Source organism: Zosterops lateralis (genome assembly GCF_965231275.1).
Source record: "Zosterops lateralis genome assembly, chromosome: 15".
In the NCBI taxonomy this organism is placed as follows: domain Eukaryota; kingdom Metazoa; phylum Chordata; class Aves; order Passeriformes; family Zosteropidae; genus Zosterops; species Zosterops lateralis.
The window spans coordinates 13,958,643-13,982,496 of NC_139775.1; the positions used below are offsets into that span (position 1 = coordinate 13,958,643).

General features: G+C 48.4%; 1 protein-coding gene across 3 annotated transcripts in view; it reads right to left on the reverse strand.

Moving 5' to 3' along the window:
• The window catches only part of MGRN1 (mahogunin ring finger 1), a 46,859-nt gene extending 26,687 nt beyond the window's left edge, over nucleotides 1-20,172 (reverse strand). For all 3 annotated transcript variants that reach the window (XM_083872650.1, XM_083872648.1, XM_083872649.1), the window contains exons 1-4: nucleotides 20,066-20,172; nucleotides 12,682-12,800; nucleotides 10,406-10,494; nucleotides 4,223-4,369 (exon numbers count right to left, since the gene is read on the reverse strand). In XM_083872650.1, coding sequence (XP_083728776.1) covers nucleotides 4,223-4,369; nucleotides 10,406-10,494; nucleotides 12,682-12,800; nucleotides 20,066-20,153 — 443 coding nt within the window. In that variant the 5' untranslated portion in view covers nucleotides 20,154-20,172. The remainder of the gene's footprint in view (nucleotides 1-4,222; nucleotides 4,370-10,405; nucleotides 10,495-12,681; nucleotides 12,801-20,065) is intronic.
• Between the last annotated feature and the right edge of the window lie 3,682 nt (nucleotides 20,173-23,854).

Sequence of the window (23,854 nt, forward strand, 5' to 3'; positions counted from 1 at the left end):
CTAAAGAGACTTGGGCATAGGTAGATCTGTGTTACCCTTGGGGTGATGCACTAGCTCATCCTCTGAGAACTGCTGTGTTTAATCTTTAGAGTGAGTTCTCACTACAAAGTCACCAAGCAAAAGATATTTCAAAGGTGAGGGGAGTAGTCCCCTCTGGTTTTAAACTGATTTCTGTTTCATCCAAAAGGCTTCCACAGATATCTGCACTAGCACCAGAAAGCACAGGGTACCTTCCCCTGGGCATGGGGCTGCACAGGTGAACACACCTGTATAACCACCAACACAACCACCTTCACCAGACCTTGCTGGTCATTTGTGGTCCCACAAAAGTGATGACACAGCTCCCTGTGAGTTCAACAGTTCAGGACAAGAGGCAGGCAGCTGTTGGGAGCTATGTGCTCCCAGGATCTTGGCTAAGAAACACTGCAGCTGAGCATATCTCCCAGCACAATTACCTGGGAAAATCTGCTGAACATACTTCGAGACAGGTTAGGACAGGACTGACAAAGCCACCAGCTTTTAAACGGAGCCTAAATAACTCCAGGAGGAAGCTCCCTGGCTTGCAGAAAGGTTTGCCCTTGGTCATGGAAATCAGCTAATCCCAAAGCCAGGCCCAAGACACTGAGCTGTGGCTCCCAGGTGAGCAGAGGCTCCACAACAAGCAAAGCCACTCCTCAGGAAGAGCCACCTTCCCTTCCCTTCCTTCCCTTCTCTCACCCCCAGCTGCACGACCATAACCAGGCTCCTGGCAGGAGTTTTGCAGGAGTGCTGATTCTATCAGGATCAGTGGCTGTTCCAGCAGAGAAGCAGGAATAACTCGTTTAGCATTTCTAAGGAGCCATGCTGCAGGCTGAGAGCTGGGAGAAAATTCCTGCCTTTCACAGGGGGACAGAAAGTTTCTCCCATTTTAGGATCCAGCGTTGATTTAGGAGAGTGGAAAAAAAAAAAAAAAAAAAAAAAGGTGTTTTGTTATAAAAGGAATCCTTATCCCAATCAATTGCAATAAAAGTAGTTTAGGATTTATACACAGGACAGCTTTTGCACATGCTTGTTCCATGAATGCAGCTGTTAGCACCAAAAGAGATTGAGGAAAAGGAAAATCCACCAGCCCAGGCAGGGGAAAGCTGCATTCCTGTTAGTGCACTGAAAATGCACTCGCTTCACTCAGAGCTCTAAGAATGCAGCCCAGATTTTTTTTTTTTTTCCACTAGAATTTGAAAAGAATAAATCAAAGTAATTACAGCACTGCCCTTACAGAATTGCTTTGCAAAGCTGAAATCAGAGCTTCAAAAGGTTTTTACTAGCAGCCAGCAAATCCAGAGAAGCAGAGATGCCTACTTGGGCAGCTGCACTGGCCCCAAGACGTGCTTCAGGAGCCACTTCCACATGGAAAAATAGCCTGGGTTGAATTAAAGCAGCTTATAAAGTCTATATTTGTATCTGACTTCCCCCCTACACATCTGCACGAAATCAGGATCATGCCTTCCAAAAAGCTCCCTGGCTTCTGGCGCAGCCCCTGCACCCACATTTACATAACATTTATTGTTCCAGCACCCCAGAGCAGAAACAGGCAGCTCATCATTCCTGTACTATGGAGAAATAAAAGTATGATTTATTAAATGAAAGGCCAGAAGTGGAAGAAAGAGCTGAATATGGTGCTTTGACCTTTTAGAAGGTTTAGTGCACCAGGGGCTGCTGCCACCCCAGCAGGACAGCACAGAACCATTGGCTGATTTTTCATCAGTGGGGAAATCACTGCTGATCCTGGTTTCATGCAGAGGGGTCATGAACACAGGCTTCAGCTCTGCCATCTAACACAGATCCCTCTCTCACTCAACCATGGACAGGGTGGATTAAAAAAATTCACATTAAAAAAAAAAATCCTTTGAAGTCGACAGCTCTGTTCACATTCAGAAACTCTACCTTGGAATTGTTCAAATTTAATTTAAAAGCCATTGGGTAGTTCATTTTGCTGCCCAAGTTTTGAAGGACAGATAACAGCACTGGTGACAGTCACTGGCTCAGTGCATGACATTAAATTTCAGAAAAAAGTGTTCTTAAGTGAACCAAAACAATGTGTTTTCTTCCTCCTGCCAACCAACCAAGAGGAGAGGTACAGAGGACTGACAACACTCTCTGTCCAGAAACAGTTGGTTATATTTGGTAATTAAAACAATTCTATTAACCAATTATTCTTCACAGCACAACTTGACAAGAGAGTCTCTTAGAAGTCCAACATGAGCAGCTTAATCAACAAGAACAAACACTGCTGGTCTTGGGTCACTCAGGTACAATTCCAGCCCAAGACAGCCTGGTTCAAGATGTGGGCTAAAAAAAATAATTAAATGTTTCTTTTTAGAATAACTTTGGGTCACTGCCATTTTGGCATAAAATGCAAAAGTGAGAGTCTAAAAAAAAGATTTTAAACTTTATGGATATTCTTTACAGACATAAATAAATATAGCACAAGGTCTGACATGAAGCTCACTGTGCTGTAAATGCAGATGTTTCATTGCTACCGACCAGTGACAATGAAATTCTCCTTCAGGGTAAACCAACAGGGGAAAACAAGATTAAAATCAATGATTTAAACCAAGCCTTAATGATTTAAGCCATGGCTTAAGTCTGGCAATGTAAATACATCCACCCTGGCCACAGAGGCCCTCAGTTCTCCCCACTAACCCATGGATGGTTTCTCTCTTAGGGCAAAACTCAAGGAACACTGCAGGGCAGCACGAGGGACAGGGGCCACCTCTCCATGTTGTACCTGTGTTAGGGAAAGAGGACTTCAATCTCTCCAAGGCTGCCATTCCAACACCTTCACTAGCACTAAATTCACAGGAAACCTAAGGACCTAAGAGACAGAACATGGAAACTTTATCAGGATTTCTAAGGCATCCTGCTGCATTCAGCTCTGCTCAGGAAAAGCTGGATCTAAACAAGTGTATTCAGAGTTTGTTGAGAGATAATTTTTCAAGCACTTTAAAAAGAAGTTAATTTATTACCTCTCCCCCAAAATAAAGGCAGCCATAGGCTTCAACAGAAGAAGGAAAAGGTGCCTAAACAAAAATTCTAGATCAGGATATCCTCCAGTTTGAAGGAATGCATATCTGGAGTGGAGAATTGAGCCACTCTCATTTCCAAAAATACACTATTCATTGATCATTAGTGGGATGTTTATACTTTGCATTAAACAAAGAAGCCCTGTTATGGTTTGTCATAGATATTTCCCCCTGCTGAAGCCTCTGCAGGTCCCTTCCACCAAGGCAAAGTTTAGCCCCAGCTCCAGAGCATCACTGCAGAAGCCATCAGCACAATGTCCAGGAGCCTCTGGTCAGCCAAAAGCCTCTACTAGAGGAAGCCAAGAGCTTCTGCAGCCTGAATCCTCCTCTACCCCTGGAGCCAAAGGAATTCTGTGTCCCACGGCCATTGGAAGTGCACCAGCACCTCACCTGTACCCAACTCACACCAGGCAGAGCACATTCCAGCCACCTTTGCTCTGAACACAGAGAGGAAATTTTTCATACTCTTGTGGGATACAGCATTGACTGGAATGGTTTAAATGTGCTGATTTAGATAAAAAGGTTTTAAAATCTGGAGGGATGTACTATCAGGATATGAGAAGGTTCCCACAGATGACATTTTGGTCATTCTTTCCACAGCTAACCAAAGACTAATGTGTACATGGCAGGAAACACACACAAAGAGGGCTTCAGGAAGTCAATCCTCTCCCATCTACCAACAGCCAGTGTTGAGCTGGGCATTTCTCCCAAAATGGGCTTTGGGTGGGCCTCAATTCCACAGACTCACTCTGTTAATGTCAGACTGAACTTTACTTTGGTGGCCCACATGCTCCTGTCACAGAGAACACAGAAAGGCAGTGAATTGGGTGATCTGGGGAAAAAAAATATAGGTAGTATTTGAAGGGAAGGGTGATTGTTTTTTTTAATTTCACAGAACACCTCCTAGACAAAACATACAGCTGTGAGTTCCTCTCCTTAGTTGCACACAGGATGGTTTCCCTACAGCCTGAAACCAAACCAGAAAGGGAACAAGAGAAGATATTGGCTATGTGGGGGAATTGAAAGTAATATTCAAAGCCATCAGAAAAAAAAAAAAAAAAAAAAAAATTGAAATTTCCCACTCTATCGTGCCTCAGGGGTGATTAATGATTAATGAGGGGCTCCTGTGCCCCTCCAGTGGCCACAAGCCCAGGACTTACACGGCCATGCCACCAACAAACTCCTCTGTGGCCTGGCAGTAGATTGTGATGGCAACACGAGCATCTGCATCAAAGGTGAACTCCAGGCTGTACAGGACCTTCTGCTTCCCATTCTCCTCAGTAGGGCTGTCAACATCATCTTTATACCTGAAACACAATGCCAGAGGATTAGAACATATCTTTATGAGATATCAACTCTGGAAATAAGGACAAGAGTACTCCAGCCTTGGTGTTCTGGGCAGGCAAAGCAGCCTGGGCTTCCACCTTGGGCTTCCCAGATTTCCCTTCTTTCCCCTGAGGAAGGTTTTTCCAAGATCTGACTGAAGTTATTAAAGTGAATTAATGATGGTGCTGAGGGATCTCACCCAGACTTACAGTGCCAGGACACAGACTGAGACAAGAAAGGGAGATCCTGAATGTCAAATGCTGAGGAGAAGAAACTTTGTCCTTCCTTTTAAATCTTCACATTAGGCTCAGTATTTGGGGTAAAGAAATCCTGCACGGGCTTGAGAAATCTAAAGTGTAATTCTTTTCATCCTGCAAGGAAATGGTGTGTGACAGGCAAAAAACCCAAGGTTTCTGTAACACAAAGAACTCCTGAAGCTCAACAAAAGGTACCTCCAGTATCACACAGAAGATATTTAGCTCAGAAAGCATCCAGATATGGGAACTTCAAACACCTTTAAATGTACAAATGATCAACTAGACCTCTGGTGCTGTAAGGGACTGGAGCATTTATAGTATGAACAAAAATTAACACATCCAACTGCAAACAGACACATGATAACCAATAGAATGAGCTCAGAAGTAATTTCAATTAATGTAAAAGTGAGCCCCAATTTTGCTGTGGGCTCCTGCACAGCTGGATCCCACTGTGTGATCACCACTGCCAGAGTCACTCCTTTTCCCTGCTGCAGGAAAATGCACAAATCCAGTGAAGGAGAGGTATGAAGCAGCTCTGGGGCAGTGAGCTATGGCCACGGGCCAGGGGGACTTACAGCCTGCCAGGAGTGGCCACAGTAACCAGCAGATCTTGGAACAAGCAGCCAACACAACGCACCACAAGAAAATTACAGCATGACAGAATATCCTGAGTGGGAAGGCAGCCCCAAGGATCATCCAGTCCTGCACAGACACCCCAACAATCCCACCCTGAGCCTGAGCATTGTCCAAACACTCCTGGAGCTGTGGCAGCCTCGAGGCTGTGCCCATTCCCTGGGGAGCCTGGGCAGTGCCTGAACCCTCTGGGAGAAGAATCTTGCCTGATGTCCAGCCTAAACCTCCCCTGACACAGCTCCAGCCATTCCCTGGTCCTGTCCCTGTCACAGAGAGCAGAAATTGGAGCTGCCCCTCAGGAGGAGCTGCAGCCCCTGCTGAGCCCTGCCTTCAGTCTCCTCCTCTCCTGAACTGGCCAAACTCTCCCTGCCTTGAAGAGCAAAGTGACAGACAAAGGGATGTGATTCACTGCCAGGGCAGCAGCAGATTCTCCATAAATTCAAATCCCACGACCAGAGGTGAGTTCAGGCACTGTTGGAATGGTGAGGGCAGCCTTTGAGAAGGAGTAACAGCACTGACTTGTCACCCAGCTCCAGCCTCACTTGTTTATCAGTAATACCTTAATTGCTGGGTCACAGCCAAGCAGCTGAACTGTTCAGGAAAAGCTTGGCATCATCTCTGTTATCAGCCTCTCCCCTCACTAAACAGCCTCCATGAATACACTGTACTGTCAAAAATACTCAGAAATGGGTCAGACATACCTCCATAATTCAATCTAAAAATTGTCAAGGGAATCCTTATTTACCAACTTCACTGACATATTAAAAACTGCTGCCTAATTAAGAGGTTTACTGCATGAATTTTATTTAACACCACACCGAACAAGAGTGAAGTGTTCAGTTTCAGTAATTTAATATAGAAGGTACAAAATAACATTTAAGAGCAGTATAATCAAATACCCAACACACTTGGGTGTGCTTGTACTAATGTAACCCCAGTGAGCCACTACAGCACACACCTGCATTCCTGTCTGAAGGGCTTGGAGAGGCTTTTGCCAGAGGTTCACCTAGGTCAGAGCAGCAAATCAAGCTAAAAACACCCAGCACACCAGTATAAAAAAATACAAATCCCAAGAACTGGAGGCTTTACACCTGTAGAAACCTGGACACGATATACACTACAGAGCAAGATGGTATTTTCACACAAGCTAGCTGCATTCAAAGTGAAAATCATGGCACTTGAAGGCTGTAAAGAAGAAACACTGGGCAGATTTGCCCTCCTGAACATGGGAACCATCAACATTTTGTGCTGGACTGACCCAAGAACACAAATGGCAACAATCCAAACAAGTGTTGTGTGTGTCCAAGAGAGAAGCAGCACAAGTCACCTCTTGCTGTGCTGCACTCTGTGAATCTGAGGCTGGAAACAAAGGATCCAGGCTGTGACAGACTTCCCACTTCTTCAGGAAGCAGCAGGGTGGGAGAACCAGCACCTCTTGCAGGCAGAGGCTCCTTCAGACTCACCTCATGCACAGGCAGGTATTAAATAGCAATGCCCAGCACATGTGAGAGCTACAGCACAGATCAAGACACCTGTGACAGCACCAAGTAACAATGGGGACACCTGGGTGTGGGGCAGCTCACACACAAACTACATCCCATTGGCATCTCAGCTCTGCTCTGCCTGCTCAGGGAAGCCACAAAAAACACCCCAGATCACCCTGCTGCTCCTCTCTGCCAGCACTCAGAATGTGCTTCCATCCTTCCAAGGAGATAAGGGGTTAAAGCTAGACTAGACTAGATCTGTTGCCCTGGGAAACCACTGAGGGGCCACTGCAGAGCCTGGAGGGAATGAATCTGCTGGAAGCAGGAGAGGCTGAGCCTTGTCTGCCTGGAGCAGCACCACTGGAGCAGAGGGCAAGGTGCAAGTGCCTAAATGGTAACAGTCACAGCAAGGCTGTGCCCTCCTGCTGTAACATCCCTGCTGCTGGAGGTACAGAAAATTATTCACCACCTTCCAGTACCTGAATGGTACAAAAAGATGCAGAGAGACTATTTATAAGAGCCTGGAGTGACAAGACAAAGGAGAATGGCTTCAAACTGACAGAAGGCAGGGTTAGATTAGACATCAGGAAGTAATTTTTCCCTGTGAGGGTGGTGAGTTCCTGGCACAGGGTGCCCAGAGAAGCTGTGGCTGCCCCTGGATCCCTGGGAGTGTCCAAGGCCAGGCTGGATGAGGTTTGGAGCATCCTGGGATGGTGGAAGTTGTCCCTGCCCATGGCAGGGGGTGGAAAGGAGATGAGCTTTGAGCTTCCAACCCAAATCAGTCTGGGATTCTATGATCTGTGACAGAGCAGAGAGTTCAGGTGAGAAAAGACTGCACAGAAGGCGGCTGGCCCGAGGAACAAGCAAAGACTACTTTGGTGCATATTTTGAGAGGCAGAGACATCTCATGTCCCACCTTAAGGTGCAGGAATGGTGGGATGTAACATCAGAGAACTAACAAGACAAAAATCACACATTTTTGCATTCCTCTTTCTTTGAAGGGGACGTGGCAGACAAGGAGGTGGTTCAGGAGTGGTTCAGGTGCCTCAAGAGCTCTTCTGTCTCCACCTGCACTTGAATTTTACGGTGCCCATTTAGCCAAGCCCTGTACATAGTGTCCATGGGGGTGGCCACATACATGCACAAACTTGGGAACCAGTGACTCTTCTGGGTGTGCCTTTGATCATGCACAGAGGTGCATCACAGAGCCTTCACAATCACAGGTACAGAGGAAAAAGACTGACCACCTTTGAGAACAAATAGCTGATCCAATGTTTTGATGCAAAAGGCAAAGCAGGATGACCAAGGGGAGCTGAGGCCACCTGGTCTGACGTCACACTCCTGGATAAAACAATGGAAAGGCTGGAGCTTTTTATTGTCTGTTAAAGAATTAAAAGATAAAAAATATAATTAACAGCAGCCATGACAGTTTTATAGAACAAGATGAGCCAAACCTAATTTCATCCTTTGAGGAGATTCAAAAGTCTGATGAACACAGTAGACATGCAGGATAAATGTTAAGTATCCCCAAACTCAGTGCTGTGAGATCTGCATTTACCCAGTGTTTGAGCAGGCTATAAATGAGAGCAGAATTAGTGACACCTCTGTCAGCACTGACTTTCACAGGGGAGAGCATTTCCAAACACAGGGGTTCTCCTGTTTGGGGTTTCTGCAAAGATCTGTCCAGTTTAACACCATCCAGGGCTGCAGAGCAGGCAGTCACAGATCCTCACCACCTCTACCACAGGACAAATAGATCCAAGGACCAAGGTCAGATCCCCTGTGCTGGAGAGGGAAGATTCTTCCCTGTGAGGGTGGGCAGGCCCTGGCACAGGGTGTCCAGAGAAGCTGTGGCTGCCCCTGGATCCCTGGGAGTGTCCAAGGCCAGGCTGGACAGGGTTTGGAGCAGCCTGGGATCATGGAAGGTGTCCCTGCCCATGGCAGTGGGAGGAACAAGATGGTCTTTAAGGTCCCTTCCAACCCAAACCAGTCTGTGATTTTATGAAAAACAAAAAGTTTGTGGGGATGTTGCCATCACAACATACACTTAGAACTTCACACCTGGACACTTGGCTCAGTATTCACTATATTTGGTGGAGGATGTGGTAAATTGACCAGTTCTGGAAAGAATGTGCAAACCTCAACCACTGGTTGTGAATAAGCCAGGCTGGAGAGGGCACAGAGTGTCCTTTACGTGCACAGAGGGAGGAAGACAAAGCCTCTGGGCCAGAAGAGTAGAAAAGCAAAAGACAGAATGTACCCTTGGGAACTGCCAATTAAAAACTCATTTTGGGTCTACATCAGTGCAAAATTCAATAGAGTCATGTTGGCAGTATTGTCGTCAGCACTGACACAGCAGCAGCAGCAGCACAAGAGCCTGTGAGAGCTCATAAAGCAGAAAAAGAACTGCTAGTACCAGGAATTAGATGGATGAAAACCTAGATACTGTCAAGGGGCATGGACACTACATTTCAAATAGTCCAGAGCTGCAACTCTGCTTGGAGAAATGGGACGTGCGACCACAGAAAGCAGAATGGCAGAACTATATGTACTGAACAACACCAACTGCTCCATTCACAGCCAGGCCTCTTCCAGGGAAAAAGCCACATCCCATTTGGCTTATGCTCCTTCTCTTTTTTTCCTGGAGAAGTACTTCACCCTTATGCTGGAAAAGCAAAGCGCTTGCAGAGCAGTTTAACCAATGGTCACTTATTTGGGAGTTCAATCGGCTTTGAAACCACAGGTTTTGCTCATTAAAAAAACAAAACAAAACAAAAAATCCCCACATCTGTTTTCACATAAAAACAAACGGAGGGTTTTTGGTTATGACTCAAAGTGCTCACGTTACACCACACTCTCAGAGCCACCTTGGCTGGGAGCTGCAGCTGGGCCCCTGCCAGGGCTCCAGCCCCGAGACGCGCGATCCGGAGCGACTCCAGCCAGGAGCGTTGGGAAATGCTCTGCCTGGACATCTGCCCAGTGCTCAGACCCAAACAAAGCACTGAATGCTGGGCCCTGTACCTCAGCCATCTGTTGGAAAGGGGACAGCTGCAGGTCTGAGTGTGAGCCAGTGCTTCAAACCAGCTCTGCTGGTTCAGATCTCAGCATGGAGCAGGGAAAGGAACATCTCCACATCTCCATTACTGTCCTTCCCCCACACACAGGACACAGGGTATCCAAACAAATCCATAACACTAGGACCAAACTTTATCCTGGCAGCAGGAGAAACCTGAGGAATCAGTTCCACTCAAGACCCATCAGTCTTCCTGGCCCGTGACTCGCACCAGAATCAGCTCCTTTCTGGCTTCTCCTTGCCCAGGAATGCAGGAAGGAATCTGTCTGTAAAGTTTATTGACCTGACTAATACCTTCCGCTCATGCTAATGATTTCATGGCTTTGTTTACCACCCCAGCCTGTCCTGCAGAAACAGACACATCACTGGTCCTGTTTGGAAACACAGATTGTTTAGATAAGGAGCATATAAACTACTTGAAAGCTCAAAAAGGAACATAGAAAGCTCTGTATATATCTAGCAACAAGGATCTGGATATCAGCCATTCTCCAAAACTTTACCAACACAGTCTGGCCCTGGCTGACAGATCACTGGGTTGAGTAAAATGAAAGGTTCAGGTAATGGCAGTACCTCACAAGTCGGAGAGAGTCTTTTCTGATGTTCACCAAACTCCTCAGTGTCTTCACTGGCTCGTGTGGAGCTGGAGTTATATAGGGAAACTGGAACAAAGAGGCAAATAATTCTTCTGTTATTACACCATAAAAGGTAGCAGCATGTTACCTAGCATGCAATTTATCCAAATCAAGAAGCATGTAGCTTTCAGGGTACTCAGTACAGCAGTCACGAGGAACAGCAATAGCAAATTTTATTTACAGATAAATCAAGCATATTTCCAGGTGAAAATCATGCCCTGGCCCAGCAAACAGCTCATGCTGGAAATACACACTTTAAGAAAGGGCATTTTCATGAGGTCTTTCTCTCCACCCTGAATTCTCAGTCAGGAAGAAAGCTTGCTCTCCCAAGCTTTATTTTTCCACCAAAGAAACCACCTCCAGCTTGAGCAGAAGAAATGCAGCTCTTTCATGTGTATTACAGCATGCAAGCAGTGATCTGACTGCTAATGAAACCCTGGATTATGGGGGAAACCCTTTTTATTCTGAAACAATGGGGCAAATGTTCTGGAAAAGAAAAGAGACAGGGATAGGGGGCCTCATTCTATTCTACAGTCAAGAAACCTTCTCTCACAGATTGTCCTTTAAATAGGGACAATAATGCTTCAGACTGTAATTCTCCTTAGTGGGCACAGGATCTCCAGTGAGAAATGCAAAGGAAACTGCTTATTGTGGTGCTCACAAGCTGCAGACCTGCCTGCTGGGCACCAGGGACCACCAACACACGTTTCCTTAGGAATGAGGCAAAGCCTCAGTTACTCCAGAGCAAGAACTGGGCCCATGTCCAGAAAACAGTGTTGCTGCTCTGCGTTTGAGTGATTTTTTTATTTTTTTTCCTTGAAGATTAATCAGAGCTGCCAAAGGGCTTTAACTTTACATAGGCAACTATATTCCACAACAGCTTCCTTCTCTTAAACCTACTTGGCAAATGTCTCACGGTGTTAGTGGCCTCTCACCCACTCCCCTCTGGAGAAATGATGTAACCCAGGGCTGGGATGGCAGCAAGGAAACCCAGGCTGAGACATGCAGGTAATTTAACTCTGCCAGGGCAGGGCGCTGTCTGCAGATGTGGCACAGGGGATGTGCTGAAGCACCCCCAGCCCTGCCCAGCACTGATATAACCACAATTTTCCAGCTAAAGTCCCTCCTTCCTAACTCTGTTGCCCAACTGCACTTCCTGCTTCAACAGAGACTTTCCAGATTCCTCCTTGTCCATCCTGTGAATTGAGTGTGGCTCTAAAATGACCAATGGCACAGTCTGAGGAGAAACTCAGAAAGCAGAACGTGCTTGTGACTGTTCCCAATTCCATCTTGCCTCAGTTTCCCCCACCTGTAAAACCAGGGTGATCCCAAAGTGCCACCAAGCACCACAAACATGAATTAATTAGTGGTCACAGCTTTTCTGATGAGGAGAATCACGACTTCTAATTCTCATTTTCATGTTTGGAAGCTGCAAAAACAACTAGGAAAATAGTGACCAAAGCAAGCAGCTCTTCCCTTTCCTCTCCAGCACTCAGAAAACAACTCCAAATGGCTCCTACTTTGTTACTTTTTGGTTCTTTTTAAGCAGTTCTAGGATGCAAGAGAAATCCAAAACATAACACTTGCAAAAAATTCCTGTCTTTCCCTCACAACAGCACTATTCCCTTTTCAAGAAGAAGCCAATTACATGAGCAAGTAGCTTTTCACAGTCTCACAGACACCTGTGGGCCCAAAATTACATTTATGCTCCAGCTAAGAAAAGAGGAGGGACTTTCTGAGCAGCCCATTTAGGTGTAAAACTCACAAAATGTCAAGGTCTGTCTTAACACTGCCCTACACCCAGTCAGGCCACTCAGAGACAGAAAACAGCATGTGTTGAACACTGCCTGGAAGCCACCCAACATGCCCAGGAGCTTTGGGAAGGTTCAAGCTCTGCTTCTCAGCATGTTTTACACTTGCTCAGGCAGGCAGGCAGAATTAGTCCCAAATTCTGTGCTCCTGAGTCCCTGTTCTTCTTCCCCCACCATTAATTCCTTCTGTCCTGAGTGAAAAGAAGCCTCCAAGGTGAATTCAGCTTCTCAGGAAAATTCAGTTTGCATCTGAACAGACTGGAATGACATTCCCCAAGCAGTGAGGACCTCTTTAAGTCTGTGCCACTCTCCTCTACAAACCCTACATAAGATTTTCCAAAACAGGCAAGAAACAAACAAACAAACAAAAAAAGAGTAAAACAGACAGAACACAGGAACTTGCCTGAACTGGTCTGTTCCCAAGGAAGTTTAAGTCCATGTTCTCACCAAAAAGGTAACCCTCGGGGTGAGGGGTGTCAAACTTCTCACCTCCCATAAAGAAGTGACTTGCAAAGTAGTTTCCTAGAAACAAAAAAACACAAGAGAATGAAAAAAAAAAAAAACAAACACAACAACCTCTAAATGAGTGTTTCCTGGAGAAGTCTGTGCAGTTTTAAATTCACAAGTATTAAAGAACCACAAGACACAGAAAATATTTGCTTATTCACCCCTTCTCTGTAGTACTGAGGGCCACTGCCAACAGCAGGAGAAGAGAGGAGAAAAAACAAACAAACAAACAAACCAGAAATCTGGAATAAATATTACAGTGGAGATAATTCCATTTCAATTTGTTTTCCAGAGAAGGGACAGGGAGCAGGAAAAGTCAGCTCTTTCCACTACTGCTCCATTCTAGTCAATTCTTCCTGTTTTTTCCACTTCCCAATGTGAAGCCCAGTCCCACAAACACCATGAGCCTGCTCAGAGAAGGATGAGGCTTCTTCCCACTGCAAAATTCAGCACAGCCAGAGGGTCTCCGGTGGCAAAATTTGCCTTTTGTCCCCTTTTTCACTCCCATCTCCAACACAAGAACCACTCCAAACCTTTCCTGGGGGTGCTGGAGACTGTACACCCTTGATGCTGATTTAATTAATAACACTGACAGTTCTCAATGAAGAAAGATGGATATCTAGGAGAGAAGAAAACAGGGACTGACAAAGTGAACATCAGCGCTGAAAATTTCACCACAAATTTGTTTTGTTCATCTTTAAGGAGATGCACTACAGGGCAAATTTCAGGACACAAAGCATGTGCAAGGTCACTGGGATTCTGGAGCATAAAATTTATTGTAAAATGAACATAATTAACACAGGTGTGTGAGAGCAGCACAAAAGTAGCTCCCTCCTAGAAAGACTTCAGGAAAACACTCTCAAATGTGAACTTCACAGAGCTACAGTTTCAGAGAAATAAGTATCAGGAGAGAACTGAAATAAAAGGCTCCATCCAACTCACTTCCCTTCAAGTTTCAGAGTGGGGGATGAGAGAACTGAGCCAAATGTACCTTTGCTTCCCTGGGTGCAATACACAGACAGCATAAATTTGTGTTAAAATGAGGCACTCCAGAATCATCTGAATGGCCATGGAGACGTTCTGGAGGGATCTGCAGCGAGGAGCAAGCAGGATTTACTCTGAAATGGAAGGGTTTTAATGAATAGCCCTGTTTTTTGCATTAAGGCTTTTCCCCTTTATGCCTCAAGAAAGGCTCTTTTCACTCTGCACAGATGGCAGTGCCTTAATGATGACGGGAGGGCTCAGCTCTTGCTGAGCTCAGCTTACAAGCACCCAGATGTTTGTTGTGCTGAAACACATCCTTCTTTCCAGATACAGCAACCACCTTCAGCACAGGTCCAACATCTACTTAGAATCTGTCCTAAAAAATCAGAATAACAAAATCACAGAATCATTTAGGTTGGAAAATCCCTCCAAGATCATCAAGTCCAATCTGTGACCTGTCACCACCTTGTCAACCAGAGCAGGACATTGAGTGCCACATCCAGTCATTTCCTGGACATGAATGTGGGTGCCCCAAATGACAGGGAACCTTTTCCCATTCCTCCCAGAAGCAACAAATTAAAAAACTAATCTGTATATAACCTCTCTAAATGCCTCTCCACCAGAGACACACCACGGTGGTTTGTGTCTGCACTGAAGTTCAGAAAACCACGATGAAGGCTGGAGTTTAGGAATAGATTTCATATTTCATATGGGTGGGTTAAGTAGGATTGTGTTTTGGAACATTTTATTTGATCAATTGTGAAGACAATGCTTGTGCAGGATGTCTCAGTACCACATCAGCTGGTTATCTGGATCAGAGTCAGAGAACTCCCTTTTATCCAGCGAGTGAGACAGAATTACAGAATGATAGAGTTGCCTGGGCTGGAAGGGACCTTAAAGATCACATAGTTCCAACTCCCTGCCATGGACACCTTCCATGACACTCCAAGCTCTGTCCAACCTGGCCTTGGACACTTCCAGGGATCCAGGGGCAGCCACAGCTTCTCTGGGCACCCTGTGCCAGGGCCTGCCCACCCTCCCAGGGAAGAATTTCTTCCTAACATCCAATCCAGCCCTACTCTCTGTCAGCCTGAAGCCATTCCCCCTTGTCCTGTCACTCCAGGCCCTTGTAAATAATCTTGCCCCATCTTTCCTCTAAGCTCTCTCCAGACACTGGAAGGCCACACTGAGGTCACCCCAAAGCTTCTCTTTTCCAGGCTGAACAATCCCAACTCTGCCAGCCTTTTCTCCCAGCTCCATCCCTCTGCTCATGCTGGTGCCTCCTCTGGACTCTCTCCAGCAGCTCCAGCCCCTTCCTGTGCTGGGCCCTGGGGCTGGGGCAGCTCTGCAGGTGGGGCTCTCCCCTGTTAGGGGCAGAATCTCCCCCTCTCCTGCTGCCCACGCTGCAGGATCAGCCCAGGACATGGTCTGAGATGAAAAGGTCTCTCTTGCTCACCTGGAACAACATCCAGACACAAAACCAGCACATTCAAGGCACCTGCCACACTGTCACCACTCCACTAAGAGCTACTTTTGGCATCTCTACCACATTGTTGGGATTTCTCACAAATACACACAGTAGCTGGAGTCACAGCTCCAGTTCCACACTCAGACTGAACTCTCTTTATCTTCCTGATAAGTCACCTCCTGCAATGTGAAGGAGAGAGGGTTTTTTTTTATCCTCTAGGCACTTCCTTCACAAGCAAAGAAACACAGTGCCAGGCACGGGGAGCACAGGGAAAATCACTCTGAGGTGCTCACAGGGGAACACTCTGGTGAGCAGAACAACCCCCAAGGCTCTGCTGCTCCACACACAAAAGCTGCCACACACACACACGAGGTCTCAACAGACAAACAAACCAGAACGGCAGCAAAACTGTCTCCACAAATTTATAACACCATTTCCAGCAGCTAAAAAAAGACATTCAGTTGCAAGCTTTCAGAAATCACTTGCTACAATGACACCCGAAGTTCAGAGCTCTCAAGGTAAGACCAAAGTTATGCAATTAATACTCTCAACCACTATCAAAACTGCCTCAGAGTTGGCCCAAGTTGGAGGCAGAACATTTTAAGAAAGTATTTCTTAAATATCACACCAGGGACTAAAACGAAAAGGAAACTTCCAGATGGAAAATATGAGGCATCCTCTTTTGCAGTCACTGTGACATTTAGGATTTTTAGTGTCTCTAACAGGCGTGCATATATTTTCCATGCATTAGAATTCTAGATTCCATTTCCAAATCCATTACAAAGACAGCTTTAGGATTTTAGCCAGGCTATTGTGCCTCTTGAACTCTGTTCCCATATATCCCTCCAGCCTATAAAATCACCTTAAGCAGGTGTTCCAAGGCCAGCTTTACACAGAGCTCTGTAGCTATGAGCACAAAGAGGATGCTAAGTGCCATTCTCTTTGGCAGGAAAAGGGAAAAACAAAAAATCCTTGGATTAATCCTCCACAGAACTGCTACAAACAGAAACCCTCCAGGAAAATGCAGTCACAAGCTGACCAGGAAATAATCACACGTAAATAAAAAAGGATGGAATAGGATAAAAATGCCAGAGTCAAGAAAAGCTGCGGTTTTGCTTTCCCAGAGTGACCAGCACAAAGCACAAGAGGAGCATGAGATAAAAGAGAACATGACCAAGCTGAGGCAGATAAAGCCCAAGCATTGGTTGTAATAGAAATTGTTGCAGTGGAAAACTTTACAGTGGCTCGAAAAGCTGGGACCACTGGGGATACCCAGAACAGCCAAGCCTGACTCATTTGTTTGTCCCATGCAAAACCAAACTGGAACCCAAGGCTCCTCCAAGGCATCAAATGACACCAAAATACTTTAAATTTAGTCCAACACAGTGATGGGGGTTTATTATCATAATTGCACCAGCATTAAGCACCAAACTGCTCGAGTCATAATTACCTCTCCCTAAGCCAGCATCCTAATCCCATATCCATGGAACACTTGGATGTGATGCACAGGAGACACAACCCAAGGAGCAAAATTGTAATCCCATTAAAACATGGGCTGTGCCGTACAACCTTCATTAACAGAAAGCAATTGGGTGCCCATTTAGGTTTCCCCCCATTAACACAATCAACAGTGAAGTGACAGAAATTGAGTTCTCTTTAATTACTCAGCCAGACAGTCCCAGGCACAGCCTGAACCAGCAGCAGTGTGTGAAACACAGGGCCAGTGACACTGCCATGGTACACAGCAACACTGACTGTGACTCTAGATACTCCTCTCCTATTTAAAAACCACTCTTTCTTTGAGTAAAGCCTCATTCCCAAACAACAAAGCGGTTCAGCTTCAGAGAGGAGCAACCCAATTCCTTTTTTTTTTTTTTTTTTTTTTTCTTCTCAGAAATCTCCAGGGGATTCTCTTCCAAGAGCCTACTCCAGAGGAGAAGAGCCATCCCAAGGGTACGTGCTCTGTGCTGCAGAGGAGCTCAGGGAATGTGAGCAGAGCTGTGGGAAGCACTGGGGCATTGCTCACTGCTTCTAAAGCAAAAGGGGCATGGGAGAACCTTCCACTGCTCCCAGCACTGATGCACCACAGAGATCACAGCTGTTCCCTGCTAAACAGGGGGAAAAATACCCATTTTAACCTGTTTCACAGAGGAACTTGCTCTTCTGTACAAACTGGGCCTTCCTCCCAACCAGGCAGGCAAAATTCCAGCACAGACTCCACAAAGAAAGAAATTTTGGTTAAAAGGTACCAGCAAAGAGGGGTCAGAGAAGGGAATTGGATATCACCTTACAGCAGCCTCAGTCATCCACATGCAGGAGGAAAAATGTAGCTGATACCCACCCAGAGCCTTGGAGGGCATTTTCAGAGGATTTTTTCACTACAAAACCACACGCAATTTCCAACAAAGCTGTTAAACAACCTGCTTCACTGAGGACTTGGTGGTGCAGACCAAGGTGGATTCCACTGCTCCATCCTCCCCAGGGCACGTCACTGACCCACCAACAACCACAACAAAACCCAATAAAGGAGAAGTGAATATTCACCTCTGCCTTTGCAACCAGCTGTGACTCCACAGGGCACAGTCACCGTGTACAGGTTGGCATGCAGCTAAAATCACAGCCAGAATATCTGTATTTGGGGTTTATTTCTTTGCAGTGTGTCCTTCTGAGGGGGTATTTGCTCCCTCATCCTACAAACTGATGTCAACCATGGACAGCAGCTGAGCAGGTATTTATAGTAAGTCAAGGTCTGTTGAAACCAAGGGCAAGCAGGGATGGAATAGAAAAGGAAAAGGACAGACCGTGGTGCTGCACACAGGATGGGTGACCCCAGGCAATGCTCCCTCACCACTTGTTCCACTCTTTCAGGGTAATCTTGGAGCCAGGAGTGTGTCAGGCTCACTCTCCAGCACACACAGCCCAACACAGCCCATGGAAAACTGGCTTCCTCCAGCCAGGGCTCACAGCAGCAGTGTTGAGTTAGAAATTCATAATTAGAAATAATTAGCCAGCATTTGGCCCAAGAACATTTTGTACTACTTCCAGCTTGCTTCCTGAAATCAAAAGCATACTCACTTCCAGCCATCCTCACTGTCAGGTCTGGTACCAACCTTCCCATCTCAACACAACCACTCTGCAGAGGGCAGGACCTCAAAGGACACTGTCCCTCTGCTCCACCTGAATGAGGGAGAGAAGCTGCCATCCTAACGGCCCTCACTGTTCTGGGCTTTGAACCTCCACTTCAGAGCTGTTCACCACCTCTTCTTCTCCCTAGAGCTTGAGCAGCTCCTCTTCCTCCCCAAAGTCAAGAGGACCCTTGTTAGACAAACCCAAAGAATGTGAAGGGAAAGCCCTGGCTTAACACCAGCTTTCAGAAAGAGCATGAGAAAATGCCACAGAGAATCAATTAGCAAGCCTCTAATTGCATCCAGAGCCTTTGTAGGAAACACAAATATTTTTATTTAACCAGCTGCTTGAAAGCATTGGCTGTTCAGTTCTAAAAGGGAGGTATCACACATGGAACACTCTCTGGCAGCATTATGGTCCACAGATCCCATTCCAGGGAGCACAGAGACACACAAACCCAACCAAGGTGTGTGATGGGGTTACCCTGACAAGCCCAAACCCCAACACACCATTAACTTCCAGTTCAACAGCACAGGAACAATAGGATGAGGATGAGAAATAAGTTTAATGTCCATTGCATATGGTGGTTATAATTAATCCACTCCTTATCTAAAATGCTGTCACACACACTTGCCTTTCCCAACTGCCCAAAAAAACAACTCCCAACCCCCTAAAGAAAGCAGGTTATATTTTCTAAGAGAGCCAACACAGCTGTTGATTTTTTCTAGGCAGGTTTTCCCCCTTCCACTTCCTCCACACCACCATTCCTGTTGAAAGCCAACTTGCAACAAGGTGTAACAATGACAGGACTCTATTTCAGATGATCCTGCACTTCCTCCAAACCAAACAGGGCTCCTGGTCCCCTCCATCACACAGCCCCAAGGATGGCACAGCCAGCAGGTCATGGACACACACAGGACTTCAATCTCTGAGTGAAAAGTCTTTGATTTTGAGAGTGAGGAGACCCAAAGTGCTGCTCTGCAAATTCTCCAGCCTGCCTGGAAAACCCCTGACAGAACTGAAACCTAGAAAAAACTGTAAACAAATTGCAGGGTAAAAGAGTGCCTGAATTTCCCTGACCACTTATTTTCTGAGAAGGGTAAGTAAAACGCCTTAAACAAGTTAACCTGGGCAATCTCAAAAGCCAGCCCAAGACAAGGTGAGTCATGGGCTCATCCCAAGTGGCACCGACAACTCTCCAAGCCTTCAGAACAATTCCCTGTAGAAAACAGACACTTAGTATGCTGTGTCAACCCAACAGCTCCTAGGGGAGAGCTACTGCCATTTTAAGGCGTTAAAGAGGGTGGTCCTGCGGGAATTTGGCCACTCTATATCCAACCAGACCCAATTCTGATCCGTGTCCTCCTTTACCAGAGACCAACAACTTGCTGAGGCCACATTTCCATTTTGGGGAGCGCTCCCTGTGCACTCTCAGCGACCCCTGGGCGGTGACAGCGGGACGGCCGGGCCCCGGATCCCGGGCCCGGAGACACCGGCCCGCCCGAGCCCCCCGGGCAGACCCGGCCCGGTGCCACCGCTGTGCCCACGGCACGGCCCCTCCGCCAGCGCGGGCAGAGCCGGAGCTGGAGCCGGAGCCAGCCCGGGCCGGTGACAGGCCTTCCCGCAGCCCCTTCCCCGCTCGGCCCGGGGGGCACCGGGCCCGCCACGGCCCGTCCCCCTCCCCGGTCCCCGCGGCCCTCACCGGACTTGGGCGGGTAGCGGTAGGCCGAGTTGGCCTGGATGTCGATGTCCTCCACGCCCGCGATGCGCCGGCTGAGCAGGGAGCCCATGGCGGCCGCGGACAGGGCGGGCGGGCGGCCGGGGGGGCGCAGAGCGGCGGCGGCGGCGGCACCGGGACCCGCACCCACGGCGGCGGCGCGGGGCACGCCGGGACAGCGAGTCCGCCCTCCCCAGGACTACAGCTCCCGGCACACACCGCGGCGGCGCCTACCAATGGCGGGGCGGCGGGGGATGCGGTGCAGCGTGAGCTCCGCCGGCAGAAGGCGCTGCGGCGGGAACGGGGATGGGAACGGGAACGGGAATGAGAATAGGAATGGAAATGGGGTTTGGAACGGGGATGGGAGAATGGGAATGAGAATAGCGACAGGAACGGAGATGGGAACAGGGATGGAGATGGGAATGGGAGAATGGGAATGAGAATGAGAATAGGGATGGGAATGGGAATGGGGTTTGGAACAGGGATGGGAATGGGAGAATGGGAATGAGAATAGGGATGGGAATGGGAATGAGAATGGGGTTTGGAACGGGGATGGGAACGGGGATAGGAATGGGAGAATGGGAATGAGAATAGGGATAGGAATGGGAATAGGGATGGGAACGGGAGAATGGGAATAGGGATGAGAATGAGAGAATGGGAATGAGAACGGGGATAGGGATGGGAACGGGAGAATGGGAATGAGAATGGGGATGAGGATGGGAATGGGAGAATGGGAATGAGAATGGGGATGGGGATGGGAATGGGAGAATGGGAATGAGAATGGGGATGAGGATGGGAATGGGAGAATGGGAATGAGAATGGGGATGGGGATGGGAATGGGAGAATGGGAATGAGAATGAGAACAGGGATGGGAGTGGGGGAATGGGGACAGGGACAAGGATGGGAGCAAGAATGTGCCCAGGGATGGGCATGGGGCACTACATGGGAGGGATCCAGGCATGGACACAGAGATCACCGGGAGATCACACCTTAGATGGAGAAGCCCTTGGGAGCTCACCCAGCGGGGCACAGGGAGGATACTCGAGGACATATCCTGTACAGGGAAGCACAGGGAGGATGGATGCCCAGGGACACAGAGAGAATGCCCAAGGTCATGCTCTGCACAGGGATGTACAGTGGGGATTCCCAGGGAGCACAGGGGAGATGCCCAGAGAGACAGAGACTGCACAGGGATGCCCAGGGAGAATTATCCAGAGAATTATCCTGCTACTGGCTGAGGCTCAAAGCCAGAAGGAAAGGAGGTGGTCAGGCTCCCATGGGGAATCCTCTCCTTTCTGGGTTCCTCCCCTCACAGGTAATCCACACATGAAAGCGAATGGAGATGCCTGAGGTTTGGATGTGAGAACAGGGAATGGCCACGGGCAGCCTCACATGTACCACACAATAACTAGGAGGATGGTGTGGGGGAAGAGGCATGAAAAAGCCACCAATGTCCCAAGACTGAGCCCTGTCCCCTCTGGCACCGAGGAACAGAGAAAAGCTACTCCCTGTGATGGGAAGTACCTTCCTGCACACATAGCCTGCAAAGGAACTGGGGACCCAAATTCCCAGCAGTGGAGTTGGGAATCACTGAGAGACATGAAAGAGCTGAGGTGGCACATGTGAAATCCCTTAAACTGTCCTTGGGAGCAGGGAAGAGGGCTGGAATCCAGGGAAATGGGATGGAGCAGGGAGCAGAGCCTGCCAGCACTGGAGGGGTTTGTGATAGCAACTGAGCAGGCAGTGAGTGGAATTTGCTGGCTGTAAACACAAACTAAAACACACCCAGCAGGAATAAGCAAACAGTCCTGAAGAGAAACATGCTTCTGGACAGTTATTATCCTTGCAGCTGTCGTGGCAACACGAGCACAGCCAGAGGGGCTGTAAGAGGCACTGGATGCAGGGGAACATGTGCTGGGAGTGAGGACAGAGCAGGAGCATTGCATCCCATTGTGCAGCAGGACTGGGAAGGAGGACAAGGAAAAAAAATATGGAATGAGCAACAAGTCCTGCTGGCCAGCCATGAGAGCTGGGTACCCTGCCCCTGGCACAGGGGAGAGCCTCAGGCTCTGTCTGGCAGTGCCTTGGCAGCAACTGTGCCTGGGAACTCTGCTGTGTCCCTCTCCCTGCAAGGGTTTCTCATGGCAGAAGTTGCAAGGACAGGGAGAAATGGAGTCCACTGACCATCACAGTGACATGTGTGCTGGCCAGAGAATGTCCAGGGCTCCCTGCCTGCACAGCCATAGGAACAAGCTCTTGGGCAGTGCCCTGGCAGCAGCAGGGTGATGTGAACAGCTCATGCACCCCAAACTGAGCAGGGTGAATCCACAACCCCAAGATTTGGGGCTCAGAGCTGGAGCAGACTGAGCACAGCAAGGGTCAGTGGGTCCATCTCCCTGTGCCGTCCTGAGAACTGGTGGCCAGCTGGCCACAGCCTGGGGGCAAAGCAGAGCAGCGTTTGCACCATGAGGCAAGTGAGGAGGGGAAATTGAATACAGATAGAAAATGAGTCCCTCTCTCTTTCCTCCCACAGCCTGAGCACAGAGAGCATCCTGCCCTTCTCCAGCTCAAAGAGGCACCCACAGGCAACTGCCACAGAGCTGTTAAGAATAAAAGAGCTATTCCCCGAGCTTTTTTTGGGGGGGACAGAATCATGGAATCCTAGAGTGGTTTGGGTTGAAAGGGACCTTAAAGACCACCTCTCTCCAAACCCACATTCCCCGAGCAGCTGCTCACCGAGAACTCGGCACCTGGTGGGTTAAGAGGGGAGAGCAGCCAGGTCCCAGAGCCGCGGGGTGTTGGCTCTGCCCGGGAAGCTGCGGCAGGAGGCCTTTTGTTCGTGCACAAGGTCCCTCCCGGCTCTCCGGAGCGCTCAGAGGAAGCCGTCGGGCCCCGCAGGGGTTTGTTGCCATCTGGGAGGGCAGGAGCTGGAGAATCTGTTCCGTGAGACGTGTGTGGCACACAGCGACAACAGCGGCGGCGTTCCGTGCCCGGGCTCAGCCCTCCCGCCCCAAAGCTCAGAGCCCGCAGCGAGTGGAGCTGGAGGGCAGCAGCTCAAAGGCAGGATATTGCACCACGGCCTCCTCCATCCCATAAGGGCCACTGCCAGCAGTATGGGGAAGGAGAGAGGATAGCTCAGAGCTGCCCTGCCAGCCCACACCAGGGTCCTGCAGCTCCTCAGGTGGAGGAGCAGCACTCCCCCTCCCCAGCCCGGGGCACTGTGGCAGCTGCAAGAAGCAGCAACAGCATCACAAACCCTGGTGGTGCCACCTGAGTGGGTTTTGCACTTTCACCTCTGGCTTCTCTGAGATGTGTTTGTCCCCATTTTGGTGCTGCCAGCCCCGTGAGGGAGGAAATCCACGAAGACAGGAGGTGCTCTGTGAGACAGGGAAGAAAACACTTCCACAAGGCTCTGAGTGCCACCATGGGATGGGGTGAGAGTGTCAAACTGGGGAGGACCAGGGTGAAACTGGGCCTTGGATTTAGCCTGCAGAGCCTCAGGGGTGGTGAGGAGACCTCAGCTCCTGCACTGCCTTCCAGCTCGGCAAAACCCATTCAGAAAAAGATGATCCTGGAGCCATCCTCCACCATAACCTGGAGAAGAGCAGCAGTAAAGAGGAAGGATCCTTTGAACCTCAGGAATAAGAATCCACAGAGTTGCAGCCTGAAAGAGGCAGATGGGCCAGAGGGACACCCACCCTCCCACTGCCACATTTCTGCAGCCACCCCCAGCTGCCCTTCAGGAGTCTCCTTGGCCGTCTGCTGGGGAGGGAG